Source organism: Peromyscus eremicus, chromosome 4 (assembly GCF_949786415.1).
Source record: "Peromyscus eremicus chromosome 4, PerEre_H2_v1, whole genome shotgun sequence".
Classification (NCBI taxonomy): domain Eukaryota; kingdom Metazoa; phylum Chordata; class Mammalia; order Rodentia; family Cricetidae; genus Peromyscus; species Peromyscus eremicus.
In genome coordinates this window covers 93,226,519-93,240,835 of record NC_081419.1, presented here as the reverse complement: position 1 = coordinate 93,240,835, position 14,317 = coordinate 93,226,519, and the positions used below count along the sequence as shown (strand labels likewise).

Sequence of the window (14,317 nt, the reverse complement as noted above, 5' to 3'; positions counted from 1 at the left end):
CACCTTCACAGCTTTGTGCAATGGCTCCTCTAGGCCTCCATTCAGGGACACCCCATACATGCCTGGCCTCAGCAGCATTCCTTAGTCGCAGAGGGAGATTCCATAATGCCTTTCTTCTATCCTTGAAGCTAGAACCACGTGGCCAAAGCTGCCAAGTTCTGCTTCTTCACCAGCTTTCTGTTTTCCGATAGTTTCCTTCACTGCCTAAGCTTGGCTGTTCTGGAACTTGCTTTATAGACCACCTCAAACTCAGAGATCTGCCAGCCTCTGCCTTTCAAGTGCTGGGATTAAAGGCATGTACCATCACACCTGGCTCCAATTTTTTCTTTAATTTCTTTTCACAAATTGGAAATTTACCTAGGTGAAATCTTGCCCTGAGGTCACCACTTCCTTTATTCCATTTCTTAATCCGGTTATTTCCTTGAACACAGGATTTAGTTCCATTCCACTTTCTGATGCTCTTTTTCTCCTCAAATATTTCCCCGTGCTCAGCTTGCTCCTTTTCATTATAAATCTTCATTGGACTTAACACTAGTAACCACAAAAATAGAGTCTATACTAGGCTGTTTTGAGATTACCTCTGCCAAGGGAATTAATCTAAAACTCTTCACTTTAACCTCAGGCAAACTTTTCGGACAAAGGCAAAAAGCAGCCACATTTTTTATCAGAATAGCCTGAGAATAGTTTCTAGGCAACATACTAAAATTCTTCTCCTCTGAAACCTCTTGAGCCAGCCTCCCACAGTTCAGATCACTCTCAGCACCACCATCTTCCATGCTCCTACTAGCATGGCCCATTAAGCAGCACATAAAGCATCCCACTGCTTCCCTAACCCAAACTCCCAGAGTCTAAATTCCTCTAAACAAAAGCATGGTCAGGCCTTTGGTAGCAATACCCCAGTTCGTGGTACCAACATCTGTCTTAGGGTGTCTCTATTGGTATGAAGAGACACCATGACCACATGACCACCGCAATTCTTAAAAAAGGAAAACATGGCCGGGTGGTGGTGGCGCACGCCTTTAATCCCAGCACTCGGGAGGCAGAGCCAGGCGGATCTCTGTGAGTTCGAGGCCAGCCTGGACTACCAAGTGAGTCTCAGGAAAGGCACAAAGCTACACAGAGAAACCCTGTCTCGAAAAACCAAAAAAAAAAAAAAAAAAGGAAAACATGTAATGGGATGGCTTACATTTTCAGAGAATTAATCCATTATCAGCATGCAGGCAGCCATGGTGCTGGAGAAGTAGCTGAAAGTCCTACATCTTGCAGGCAACAGGAAGTGAACTGAGACACTGGGCATGGCTTGAGCATATGAGACCCTCAAAGCCAGCCTCCACAGTGACACACTTCCTCAAACAAGACCACAAGGCCATAGTGCTGCTTACATTGGGGGCTATTTTCTTTCAAACCACCACAGTGTATAATATCCTTACATGCAAACCTGGTTTGTGAGTGTATTACCTACAAAGTTGGTCATTGCTAAAATCTAGCATTTTTCCCTTCAGTGGTGCCAGGGATTGACTCAGGACTTTGTATATGATAGGCAAGTGCTCTGTCATTGAGCTATACTATACTCCAAGCCCTCCCTCCAACTTTGTGAGCTTTTGTGGTACTGGCAATGAAACCTAGGGTCCTAGACATGGTAGGCAAGCTGTATGGCTGGCCTGCATCCTCAAACTTTGAGCAAGAAATCCTGATGTACCAGCCTCCCTCCCAACCCTACTTTTCTCTGACTCACTTTAGGGTATCCAGGGGTCCCGGGGTTTATCCATGTCTGGCGTGATATCTAAGGGAAAAAAAATCTACATAAACTATGTTGTTATGTCTGTTAACTTTATTCCTCTAAGACAAAATTCTATCAATACAGCTATAGCTCCACCAGGCACTAAAGGCAGGAATAACTCTAGACATACCAAGCTCTTTATCTGTCTACTTTATTTCTCTGGGATGAAAGAAATCCTGTTTCCCTAGCTTCAGTTCTGTCCAGCTCATAGTCCTGTTAACGACTAAATGCCTCTGCTTCCAGCCTCATCTTCATCCCCTGTATCCTCTTTCTCCATCTCTGCTACTCTCTACTCCTGGCACTCAGAAAACTCTACCCGAGATCTGCTTATTCTCTATGGGACCTGTCTTCCTCTCTTCTCTCTAGCCATGCCTTTCTGTGCATTTCTACAGAAAATGCCTGCCCTTTCTTTCCCTGGGCATGCGGTTCTCTGCCTCCTCAGGAATGTTATTCTACCTCTCACCTTGATAGGTAAAAACCTCTTTTGTTCTCAGTCAGTTGCTCTGGAGAGCCACTAGGCCTCAGTTTAGGAGGATGGCCTGAGCTTCATTTGCACAAGAAACAAAGCTATGCATCTCCTGCCAGCTTTTCTTTGCTTATGTGACCTTATCCAGGCACTGGCTCAGCAGGGAAGTTACCTAGAAGTTTAGCCAGGTCTGAAAATATTTGGCCACGCAAGAAATTCAAAGTAGAAGACCTCTGGAATATTAAAGGCTGGATAGCACCCAATATTCATAATAAATGGCTTGTCTCTTGACAGTACCCTTGGTCGGTCAAGGTATAGCTTTAATACACAGCTGAATCTCTATAGTATATTCTTGTGGCCCGCAAGAACTCACAGACACTGTATATATGGGGTGCATGTACCTGCTCAGAGGCCACCGACAATGAGAAAGTAGAGACTAGTAGATGACATTGGCAGTGTTTTAAATTGTTTGGTCTTTGGTTTTTTGTTTTTTTTTTTTTCAAGGCAGGGTCTCACTGTGTAGCCCTGGCTACACTGTGTACCACCTGGCTTAATTTTACTTACTATTAATTAAAACTGGTCAGTGGTGGTGTACACCTTTAATCCCAGCCAGAGCTGTTACACAAAGAAACCTTGTCTTGGGGGCAAAAAAATGGTTTTACTTTCTCTAGGAAAATCCAGAAGTATGGTTGACAAGACCTCTTCCACCCCCTTTATTGAAAATCTTGGCCCTGGAAACATCCTACTTGCTTCCACTCCGCTTGGTACTCTTGGATGAGATGATGTCGGACTTAACCACACTGGTGGATGGATACCTAAACACCTATCGAGAAGGTTCTGCAGACCGGCTTGCAGGCACAGAGGTAAGCGCAGCTTTCTGCGGGTGTGTTGTGTATTCTCTGTCTCGTCCTCTCTCCACTGTTGGTTTGGGGAGTCCCTTGTGTGTTTGTGCATTTGCTGTGTTGGGGATCAAACAGAAGACCTCATACATACTCAGCAAACCCCCGACTAATGAACTACATGCACAGCCCTTTCTAAATTTTTTGTTTTAAGAAAAGGTCTGACCAAGTTGTCTAAAATGGCCTTGATCTCTGTCCTGCTTCCTTCTGGAGCAGCTGGGATTACAATCTTGGGACGCCAGATTTGACTGTGACACCTACTCTTCACAAATACAGCAACTTTCATGGGATAGCCTTGTGCTCAATCTTCTTTTTCTCCAACAAGGACTGATGTGTTCCCGGCTTTCCTCAAACTTGCTATGTAACCAAGGAAGACCTTGAGTTCCTGATCCTTCTGCCTTCACCTGGGCAGTGCTGGGCTGCAGGCATGTGCCACTATGCCCTGTTTTTGTAAACTCAGGGCTTCACTCATGCTAGACAAGTATCCTGCCAACTGAGCTACAACCTAGATCCCCTTTTTTGCCTTTAAAAATATATATAGTGTGTGTGTGTGTGTGTGTGTGTGCGCGCGCGCGCGCGCGTGCGCATGCATGTATATATGCGTGTGTGAGAGGGAGTATGGATGGAGGCCAGCAGGGACACCAGATCTCCAGAAACGAGTTACAGATAGTTGTGAGCCATCATGTGGGTGCTGGGAACCAAACCTGGGTCCTCCAGAAGAGCAACAGTTTCTCTTAACCAATGAGTCTTCTCTACCTCCTTGTTTTGTTTTTTCAACAGTATTATATATTCAGGATTGACCTTGAACTTACTATATATCTAAGGATGATCTTGAACTCTTGATTCTCCTGCCTCCACCTCTCAAGAGCTAGGATTACAAGCATGTGCCACCATGTTGAGATTGATACATTGTGTATGTGTGTGTCTGTGTCATGTGCATGCATGTCTGTGTGGTGTATACATGTTTGTACCCATATGTGGAATGCTAGCCTGTGCTTGAGTTTATGGAGAAGAGAGATCAACGTGTATTTTTTTCTGCTGTTTTTTTACTTTTTCCGCCCCTGCCCCCTTTAGTTTTTCAAGACAGGGTTTCTCTGTGTAGCCCTGGCTGTCCTGGAACTCGCTCTGTAGACCAGGCTGGCCTCAGACTCACAGAGATCCGCCTGCTTCTGCCTCCAGAGTGCTGGGATTAAAGGCATGCTCCACTACTGCCAGGCTTAGACAGATTTTTTTAATTAAACATAAGAGGATCGTAGAGCTGGGTGTGTAGCTCATTTGGTAGAGTGCTTGCCTAGTACGCATGAAGTCCTGAGTTTGATCTCTACAACCACATAAACTGGGCATGGTGGCTCACACCTGTAATCCCAGCACACGGGAAGATCAGAATTTCAAGGTCATCTGGAACTACATAGTGAATTCAGCCAGCCTGAGCTACATGAGACCCTGTCTTAAAACAAACAGCAGCAAATTCCCCCCAAATATGTGAATACACCATAGCAGTAGTACACACTTGTAATTCTAGTCCTTAGGAGAATAAGGTCAGATTATAGTGAGTTCCAGGCAACTATGGGTTACATAGGAAGTTTAAGATTATTTTGAGCTACATGGTGAGACCCTGCCCCACAAAAGGTACTGAAAAAAATATGTAAAACTATGTTACCATATGGGTAGAATAATTTTAGAAAGTTATAAAAATTCATACTTGAGGGGGTTGACATGTAATCTAGGACTTGGGATGTTGGTCACTGGTAGAATACTAGTCTACCTTATTATAAAGCCTGAGTGGGATCCCAGTTACCACACACATGAGAAGTCATCCAGTGCAGACAAACATTTACTAAGTCAGGTGCACACACACATACACACACACACCCCTGAGATCATATGTACACTGACTGTACCTGGGTGTTAAAGCTTTTCAGAGGGTGCACCTTCTAAGCCAACTTAAGCCAAGCTGGGAAACATATTTCCTGTATTTACATACACACACACACACACACACACACACACACACACACACACACACTTAAATATTTAATTTTCTTAAATACTTAAATTACTCAAAACAATACAATCAAAATTTTAAAGTAGTATTATATTGGAAACACTAGAGGGCACTACAGGAACACATTTGGATAAACTCACTTGCCTGTTCTCCTCAGGGGTGACAGGGACCATGTTTGGTTCAGTCTTGGCAAACCTGTGCTTGTTTGCTTTCCCAGCCTGAGTGTATGGAGCTGCCAGAGGAGCTTCTTCAACTCAAGGACTTCCAGAAGCAGCGCCGAGAGCGAGCTGCGAAGGAGTACAGAATGAATGTGCAGGGCCTCCTCATAAGGACAGTGCTGCATCCAAAGACACCAGCCAGTCGCACACCAGGGAAAGAGGGCCCAGTCAGAGGCTTTTTAGTTTGTAAAACTTCGGACGTAGACAAAGCTCCACACTTTCTATGTCACAGATCTTATAAGGATGAGAATTTTTTGGATAGAGAATCTAAAGAAACCACAGCAAATTCTCAAATTCTGCCTCCCATGAAGGAAGGCAAAGCCAGTGAGGATTCTGAGAACAAACCAATGTGTCAGGAGTCAAGGGGGCCAGAAGACCTGAGAACCCAGAAGGCTTGCTCACTGACTCCCACGCATGCGTTTCAGTCACATTTTTCTTTGAAGGAGGAGATAGAACAGTTGCTGATGGTGGAAAATAAGGGAGCTTTGAGAAGCCCAAATCAAGACACTTCGGTGTCTCCTTCTCTTCCCCCAGAAAGCTGGGGGGCACCAAGTGACACTTTCCCTCTTCCTGAGAACGCTCTGATTTCTACACTTCCACCCTGCCCAGCGCTGGAGAAGACAGATTCATGGATAAGTCCATCTCCAAATCTGTTTTAGGATTTACGGTTGGCTGCTGAGTCCATGAAGGGGACTCATCTACCCTGCCAACAGGGTCCATGTGTTTCTCCTGGGGTAGGTAGGGTGGTTAGGTCTCAGCCACAGGCTTCTGGGAAAATGATGGCCTTCAGTTAGTGCTTCTTCCCGGTGTCTGGATTAGGATGGAAGGAATAAGTAAAATAATGGACCAAGTCAAACTTCTGATATGCAGAAATATTCCCAGTAGCCTGAGTAATCACTTCTCATAATTTAGGTTTCAAGCATTTGAAGAATTGAAAAATGCTTGTGCTCAGTATCTGGAAGAATCTAGTTTAGGAATATTGTGGGCAGCTCCTGTGGATGGTAGAGCTGGTGCAGCCTGCACAGGCCATGGGTTCAGTCTGCAGCATCACCAGAAAACAAGTTGTATTTTTATGTTTGTTTGGGTTTGGGTTATTTTTTGGCCTTTAGAGTGAAGTAAATCTAAAAACCTTTATTTATAGGTTAAAAAATGTTTCTCATCCAACTTCACCAGTACTTTTCTCCTTAAAATACTACTTGAATTGTGAATTTTTGTCTATTGTATTCTAGCCTGAGAATAAGTAATGTCATTATGGGGTTCAGTCTCAATCTTCTTTATATCTCATTAACCTTAAGGTTTTGTCCACTTTCCTAACAAAGCAGAGGTGCTGGCTTCTTTGTTATCCCCTTGGTGGAAATGTAGAGTTTGAGTCCAGTGTATCTGCCTAGAGCTGTTACATTTTCTGAGTGAAAGAAAGACAGCTCGAAAAAGGGCACTTTGTGTAAAACAACCAATAAACCTGCTTTGGCATCAGATCATCTCTCTCTTTCCCTTTTTGTGTGAGATTGTGGAAATTTTAGAGTAATATCTAAATTCCTAGGTCTGGAGTCTTGTTTAGAAATCCGTATTCTAGCTAGACACGGTGGTGCACACCTCTGATCCCAGCCTTTGGGAAGTTAGGCAGGAGGGTAGCCATTGGAGGCCAGCCTAGGTTTCATGGGAAGACCATGCTTCACTAATTTTTAAAATCTGCCTACTGCTGTGGGATGTTCTGTATGGCAAATGTGTTGCTGATTGGTCAATAAATAAAACACTGATTGGCCATTGGCTAGGCAGGAAGTATAGGCCGGACAAGAAGGAGAATAAAGCTGGGAAGTGGAAGGCTGAGTCAGAGAGACACTGCCAGCCGCCATGATGACAAACAGCATGTGAAGATGCCGGTAAGCCACGAGCCATGTGGCAAGGTATAGATTAATGGAAATGGATTTGTAAGAACAGTTAGCAAGAAGCCTGCCAAGGCCATACGGTTTGTAACCAATATAAGTCTCTGTGTTTACTTGGTCGGGTCTGAGCGGCTGTGGGACTGGCAGGTGAGAGAGATTTGTCCTGACTGTGGGCCAGGCAGGAAAACTCTAGCTACAGCCTGCCACCTGTTACAGGACTGTTACTGCACCTTGAAGATGCAGGGATCGTCCAGGGACAGCAGTGAAAACCAGTTGTTTTATCAGTGTCACTGAAGGAATTAGTGTTCCCTCTCAGATTCCAGACCCAAAGCAGGGTGTAGTGGCCCACCTCTGTAATCCTAGCACTTAGGAGGAAGAAGCAGGGGGATCCAAAATTCAAGGTCATTCTCAGCTCTGTAGTGAGTTCAAAGCCTGCCTGGGCAAAGGAAACCCGTCTCAGCAACAAAACAAACTAAATGAAATGCTCTTAAATGAAAAAGAACTTTTAGGGCTGGAGAGATGGCTCAGTGGTTAAGAGCACTGGCAGCTCTTCCAGAGATCCTGAGTTAATTCCCAGCAACCACATGGTGGCTCACAACCATTTATAATACAATCTGACATGTAATTATACATGCAGTGCACTCATACATAAAATATAAATGAGGCCGGGCGGTGGTGGCGGCGCACGCCTTTAATCCCAGCACTCGGGAGGCAGAGCCAGGCGAATCTCTGTGAGTTCGAGGTCAGCCTGGGCTACCAAGTGAGTTCCAGGAGAGGCGCAAAGCTACACAGAGAAACCCTGTCTCTAAAAACAAAACAAACAAAAAATATATATATAAATGAATAAAATTTTAAAAAAGGAAAAGAACTTTTAAATTAAAGTTTTAAAATTTTTATTTATTTTTCTTTTATGTGCATGAGTGTTTTGCCTGTATGTATGTCTGTGCACCACGTATGCTCAGAAGCCAGAGGAGGGCATTGGATCCCAGCCCTAAACAAGACATTTCTACCATTTCCTCTAAGGCTCAGGGAACATTGCAGAACAGGAGGTGGAAAAAGATCAAGAGCCAGAGAGAGGCCAGGTGGTGGTGGCAGCAGTGGCACATGCCTTTAATCCCAGCACTCGGGAGGCAGAGCGAGGCGGATCTCTGCGAGTTCGAGGCCAGCCTGGTCTACAGAGTAAGTTCCAGGACAGATGTTACACAGAGAAACCCCTGTCTCAAAAATTAAAACAACAACAACAAAAGAGCCAGAGACAGAAGGGCTACAGATCTCATCTGGACAAGACAGCCATCGCAAGCCCAGCTCCCAAGATGACTGGACCTGTCAGTCAAGCTTGGCTGGAAGACTGCTGAACTATTCCCTGCTGATAGATTGATGAAGCAGGAAATCTTGTCTTTAGTTGTATACCTACTTGTGCCCCCACCAGGCTCTGATGGGTAGTTCCAATTCAATGGTCATACAGTTGGCCCTGGTTAAACTAAATGAATGGGTCTCCCCAAAAGAAGACCAAAAGTCACCAGGTGGCGTATGCCTTTAATACCAGCACTCGGGAGGCAGAGCCAGGTGGATCTCTGTGAGTTCGAGGCCAACTTGGTCTACAGAGTGAGATCCAGGACAGGCACCAAAACTACACAGAGCAACTCTGTCTCGAAAAACCAAAACCAAACCAAAACAAAACAAAAAACCCAAAAGTCATGAATCTGTGAAAGAACTGGTAGAGAGGAGGGGGCACTTGATGAGGGGAGGGAGATGATTGTCTCTGGAGGGAGATTAATCAGAATATATATACATGTATGAAATTGTCAAAGAACAAAATTAATAAAGTAATGTATGGATGGCATCCCAACAAGTTGCACAAAAAGATAACCCTCTCCTTCCTTCCTCTTCCTGGAACTTGTTCTAATGACTGTTTGCCTGGTTTGTTTTTATGACAGAGTTCTTATTACAGCACTTAGCATTTAGTTGTCAGGCGGCTTCCAAGTTGTAAACAGTAATGCACTGGGGGAACTTGAGGCCTCCAGAATGCAGAAGTAGTCACTGAGGCTACAGATGCAATGTGGAGGCATCAAAGCCCTAGACCTCACTTCCTGGCCTCTGGTTTACATTGTAGTCGATGATTCTCATCAGCTGTTTACATCTAACAGCTGTCACTAGTTCATAAGAAAAGGAAGGGGGGGGTAAAAATTAAAGGTGTTTGGCACCAAAAGAGAGAAGTGGGCTGCAGGTGGGACTCTCGTTGCTGCTTAGCCTGCTGCTCTCTCTCTAAAATGTGCATTTATTTTATGTGCAGGGGTGTTTTGCCTGCATGTATGTCTGTGCACCAATGCATGCAGTGCCCATGGAGGCCAGAGAAGAGCACTGGATCTCCTAGGCCTGGAGTTACAGATGGTTGTGAGCCACCGTGTGGGTTCTGGAAGAGCAGCCAGTGCTCTTAACCACTGCTCCATCTCTCCAGCCCGCACCCACTGTGTTCTTGCTGTATGCAAAATTAAAAAAAAAAAAGAGGGAAGGGTATAGATGGCTCAGCAGGTAAAGGTGCTTCCCACCAAGTCTGAGGACCTGAGTTCAACCCATCAGTGATAGATGCTGCAAGCTCCCCCTCGAAAACAAACAAAAACCCTTAGGATCTTGTGGGAGACATGAATGCACATGTTTAACTAAAAAACAGTTAACGTTCAGTGCGCACCAGTCCGTGATGGTGGTGAGAGGCCCAGGAGCTGGAGAGAGGAGAGGACACTTGTTCTGGAGCTGAAGTGTGTGGGCATGCTTCTTGAGAGGTAGGAGGGGGTGCACCGTAGCAGGAGAAGAAGGATTTCACTGTGGAGAGAGGAGAAAACATACAGGGTATGGTCCTGTGAGGCAGGGAGGTAGATGCATCTGTGTGTGTGTACTCTGGGGGTTGGGGTTCTTTTTTTTTTTTTTTTTTTTTTTTTTTTTTTTTTTTTTTGGCTCCAAGCCAAAGAACTGACTCAGCTAATGTAAGCAAAAAGAGAATTTATTGGAAAGATGAGTGACTCTCAGAAATGATGGGAAATTTAGAGAATTAAATTTGGAACTAGAATCAAGGGTGCTGCAGAACTGGAGGTAGCAGGGACTACTCAGCTGTTGGAGTGAGTGCCAATATGAATGTTTCTGTCACTGAATAATCTGACTTGGGATTCAAAACCTTGAGGCAGGGAGCAGGGATGGGAACTGGGATCAATAGCTGGTCCTAGTTAGAAGTGTGTTATTATTACACGGGGGTGACTGGATGACATAATTTAGTGTCCATTACAAAAGGCTATAGGCACATCCTAGGATCCTTAAAAAGGATGATGTGTGTGATGCTGTGTGGAATTCCAGCACTTGGGGGATGGAGGCAGGAGGAGTGGGAATACTAAAAGTCTAGGGGCTGAAGAGATGGCTGGGGGTTAGGAGCACTTGCTGTTCTCTCAGAGGACTCAGATTCAATTCCCAGCACCCACATGGGGCTCAGAACCATCAGTAACTCCAATTCCAGGGCATCTGGCACCCTCCTCTGGCCTGTCCGAGCACCAGGCACATGTCCTACATAGACAGATATGTGGGAAAATTCCTCAGAGGAAGAGTACAAAGGTCTGGACTACATGGGGTAGACACAGTTGCCAGGAAAAACAGCAACAACAACAAAAACCAAATGCCCGGAGCCGAGGACATGGCTCAGCGGGGAAAGTGCTTGTCATACAAACATGAAGACCTGAGCATGGAACCCCAGGACCCATGTAAAGAGCTGGACATGGGCATTCCCTGGGGCTCACTGGTCAGCCTGTCTAATCAACTGGTGAGCTCAAGTTTCATCAAAGAATCGTTGCATTAAAATACATACATAGAGCTGGACAGTGGTGGCACACGCCTTTAATCCCAGCACTCAGGAGGCAGAGACAGGCGATCTCTGAGTTTGAAGCCAGCCTGGTCTACAAAGCGAGTTCCAAGACAGGCACCAAAACTACACAGAGAAACCCTGTCTTGGAAAACCAAAAAACAAAACCCCACAGACACATGCATACACACAGTAGAAAGTGTCAGTCTCAATACAAGTGTAGGTGCACACACAAGTGTACCTGCATGCACATACACTCAAAAAGAAAGGAAGGAAGGAGGGAAGGAAGAAAAGAAGGAAGGAAGGAAGAAGGAAAGGAAGGAAGGAAGGAGGGAAGAAAGGAAGGAGACCAATAAAATGAAAATTAGATAGGAAGAAAATCAGAGTAGTATCCCTGTGGTGGGTTAAGAGAAAATGGGCCCCAAAGGGAGAGACACTATTAGGAAGTGTGGCCTTGTTGGAGGAAGTGTGTCACTGTAGAGGAGGGCTTTGAGGCCTCATATATGCTCAAGCCACACCCAGTGAGACAGTTTACTTCTTGTTGACTGTGGGTCAAGATGTAGGACTCTCAGCTCCCTCTCTAGCACCATGTCTGCCTGCAGCCACCATGTTGTACCATGATGATAATAGACTAAACCTCTGAAACTGTAAGCCCCGCCCCCTGCCCCCCACCCCATGGTCCAAACAGAACTCTCTCACCTGCTGTCCTGCAGCTGCTCAGACCCAAGTAAACACACAGAGGCTTATATTATTTACAAACTGTATATGGCCTATGGCTTTAGCAGCTTGCCAGCTAGCTCTTTCATCTTAAGTCAACCCATTTCTATAAATCTATGTTTTGCCATGTGGCCATGGTGTTACCTGTCTGCTGGCATCTTGCTTCTCCTTCAGTGGTGACTGGAGTCTCTCTTGACTCTGCCTTTCTTTTTCCTATCTGTCTCTTGGATTTCTTGCCTGGCTATAACCTGACTCGCCATAGGCCAGAGCAGCTTATTTATTAACCAATGGGAACAACATACATTCACAGTGTACAGAAAGACATCCCCCAGCACCATGGTCATGCTGTCTCCTCACAGCAATAGAAACCCTAAGGCAATCCTGTAAACCAGATGTGGCAGCATAGACCTATAATCTCAGAACTTGAGAAGTGAAGGTTGGAGAATCAGGAGCTCAAGATCATGCTGATAGCAAGTTCAAGGCCAGCCTTGGCTGCGTGAGATCCTAGCTCAAAAATAAGAGAAAATTCATATAGAATCAGAAAGACCTTTAATTGGGAGGTAGTGGCAGGAAGGTGGCCCATGAGTTTCAGACCGTCTTGGTCTATATAGTGCATTCCAGGCCAGCCAAGGATACATAGCAAAACCTCATCTCATAAAAAACAAAACCAAGGCTGGAGAAGTGTCTCATCAGTTAAGACTATATACTGCTCTTGCAAAGGACCTGCGTTCCTTTCCCCACCCACTTCCAGTGGTTCACAAGTTCCTGTAACTCTAGCTCAGTGCCTCTGGCCTTCCTGTTCATGGTCTCACACAATTAAAAATGAAAATAAATCTTGAAAAAAAGATAAAATTTTGTATATCATGTCCTCATCCCCCCTATGGTGGTTTGAATATAATTGATCCCCATAAACCCATAGGGAGTGGCACTTTTAGGAGATATGACTTATTGTAGGAAGTGTGTCACTGTGGGGGCGGGCTTTGAGTTCTCCTGTGCTCAAGCTACTCCCAGCATCCCAGTCCACTTCCTGTTGCCTTCTGATCAAAATGTAGCCAGCACCATGTCTACCTGCACAACGCCATGCTCCTCGCCATGGTTATAATGGACTGAACCTCTGAACTGTAAGCAAGCCACCCCAATGAAATGTTTTCCTTTATAAGTGTTGCCATTGTCATAGTGTCTCTTCACAGCAATAGAAACCCTAACTAAAACATCTCCTCTTTTTTGTTTGTTTTTTTGAGGCAGAGTTTCTCTGTAACTACTGTAACCCTGGCTGTCCTGGAACTCACTTTGTAGACCAGGCTGGCCTCAAACTCACAAAGATTTCCTGCCTCTGCCTTCCTAGTGCTGGGATTAAAGGCATGAGTGACCATGCCCAGCCCCCTCCCCTTTTATTTTTCTTTTGAAACTGGGTCTCACTGTGTATCCTGTCTAGTCTGGAACTCACTGTGTAGACCAGACTGTCCTGGAACAGTGATGGAATTAAAGAAAGATATATACCGTCATGCCCAGAAATGCTCCCAACACTTTCAGTCGGGGGAAAAGGTCTCATGTAGCTCAGGTTAGCCTTGAGCTCACTGTATAGCAAAGTCTGGCCGTGAACTGTCAATTTCCCAAGTGCTCCAATTACAGACCTGTGCCACTGTACCTGTTTTCACATTTCTTAATAATTATCATATTTAAATTGTTGATTATATAGCTGTCTCATACTATGATCTCTCCTTTACCAATAATGCATAGATAATGCATAACAAATACTCCTAAGAACTGAAAATCCTGCCTGCTTTGTGGATAAGGTTGCCCTCAGTGATATTTTTCTAGTATTTTATTTATCAAATGATTTTACAGTGAATATCCACATAGTCACTACCCTGATTTTGCCTTTAGTTACTTCCTCTGGCTTTTAGGGATGTATTTATTTATTTATTTATTTGTTTATTTATTTATTTATTTATTTTTGGAGCTGAGGATCAAACCCAGGGCCCTGCGCTTGCTAGGCAAGCGCTCTACCACTGAGCTAAATCCCTAACCCCGTAATAATTTATTTTAAAAAAATCAGTGCAATTGCAGTATTTCAACAATACTTAAACCAACTATAGGCTTTGCCTTTGTTGTTACATTCTTTTTTTAATGTGTATGGGTATTTTACCTGTGTATCATATGTGCTCACAGGAGGCCAGGAGAAGGCACTGGATCCCTGGGATTGGAGTCACAGTTGTGAGCTACCATGTAGGTGATGGGAATCAAATCCAGGTCCTCTGGAAAAGATGCTCTTAATCACTGAGCCACCTCTCCCTCCCCAGTTACTGTTTTTAAAAAAAGTAATGTCTTGCCGTCTACTCTGGAATTTATTTTCTAGTCCAGGCTGTCCTCATACTCTGATCCTTTGCCTCAGCCTCCGGAAAGCTGGGACTAGAAGTATGAGCCAGCAGGTCCAACTAAGTCCCCTTTTAGACAGGTCTTAAATGTTCTTCCAAATTTGAGTTGGATTTTGTTTATCTGAATGTT

At 44.6% G+C, this 14,317-nt stretch overlaps 1 protein-coding gene across 4 annotated transcripts in view; it reads left to right on the top strand.

The window, feature by feature from the left end:
- Window positions 1–6,827, top strand: part of Exd1 (exonuclease 3'-5' domain containing 1) — a 49,158-nt gene extending 42,331 nt beyond the window's left edge. For all 4 annotated transcript variants that reach the window (XM_059261160.1, XM_059261159.1, XM_059261161.1 and 1 more), the window contains 2 exons: window positions 2,918–3,109; window positions 5,368–6,827. In XM_059261160.1, the coding sequence (XP_059117143.1) occupies window positions 2,918–3,109; window positions 5,368–6,027 (852 nt within the window). In that variant the 3' untranslated portion in view covers window positions 6,028–6,827. The remainder of the gene's footprint in view (window positions 1–2,917; window positions 3,110–5,367) is intronic.
- Window positions 6,828–14,317: the final 7,490 nt, after the last annotated feature.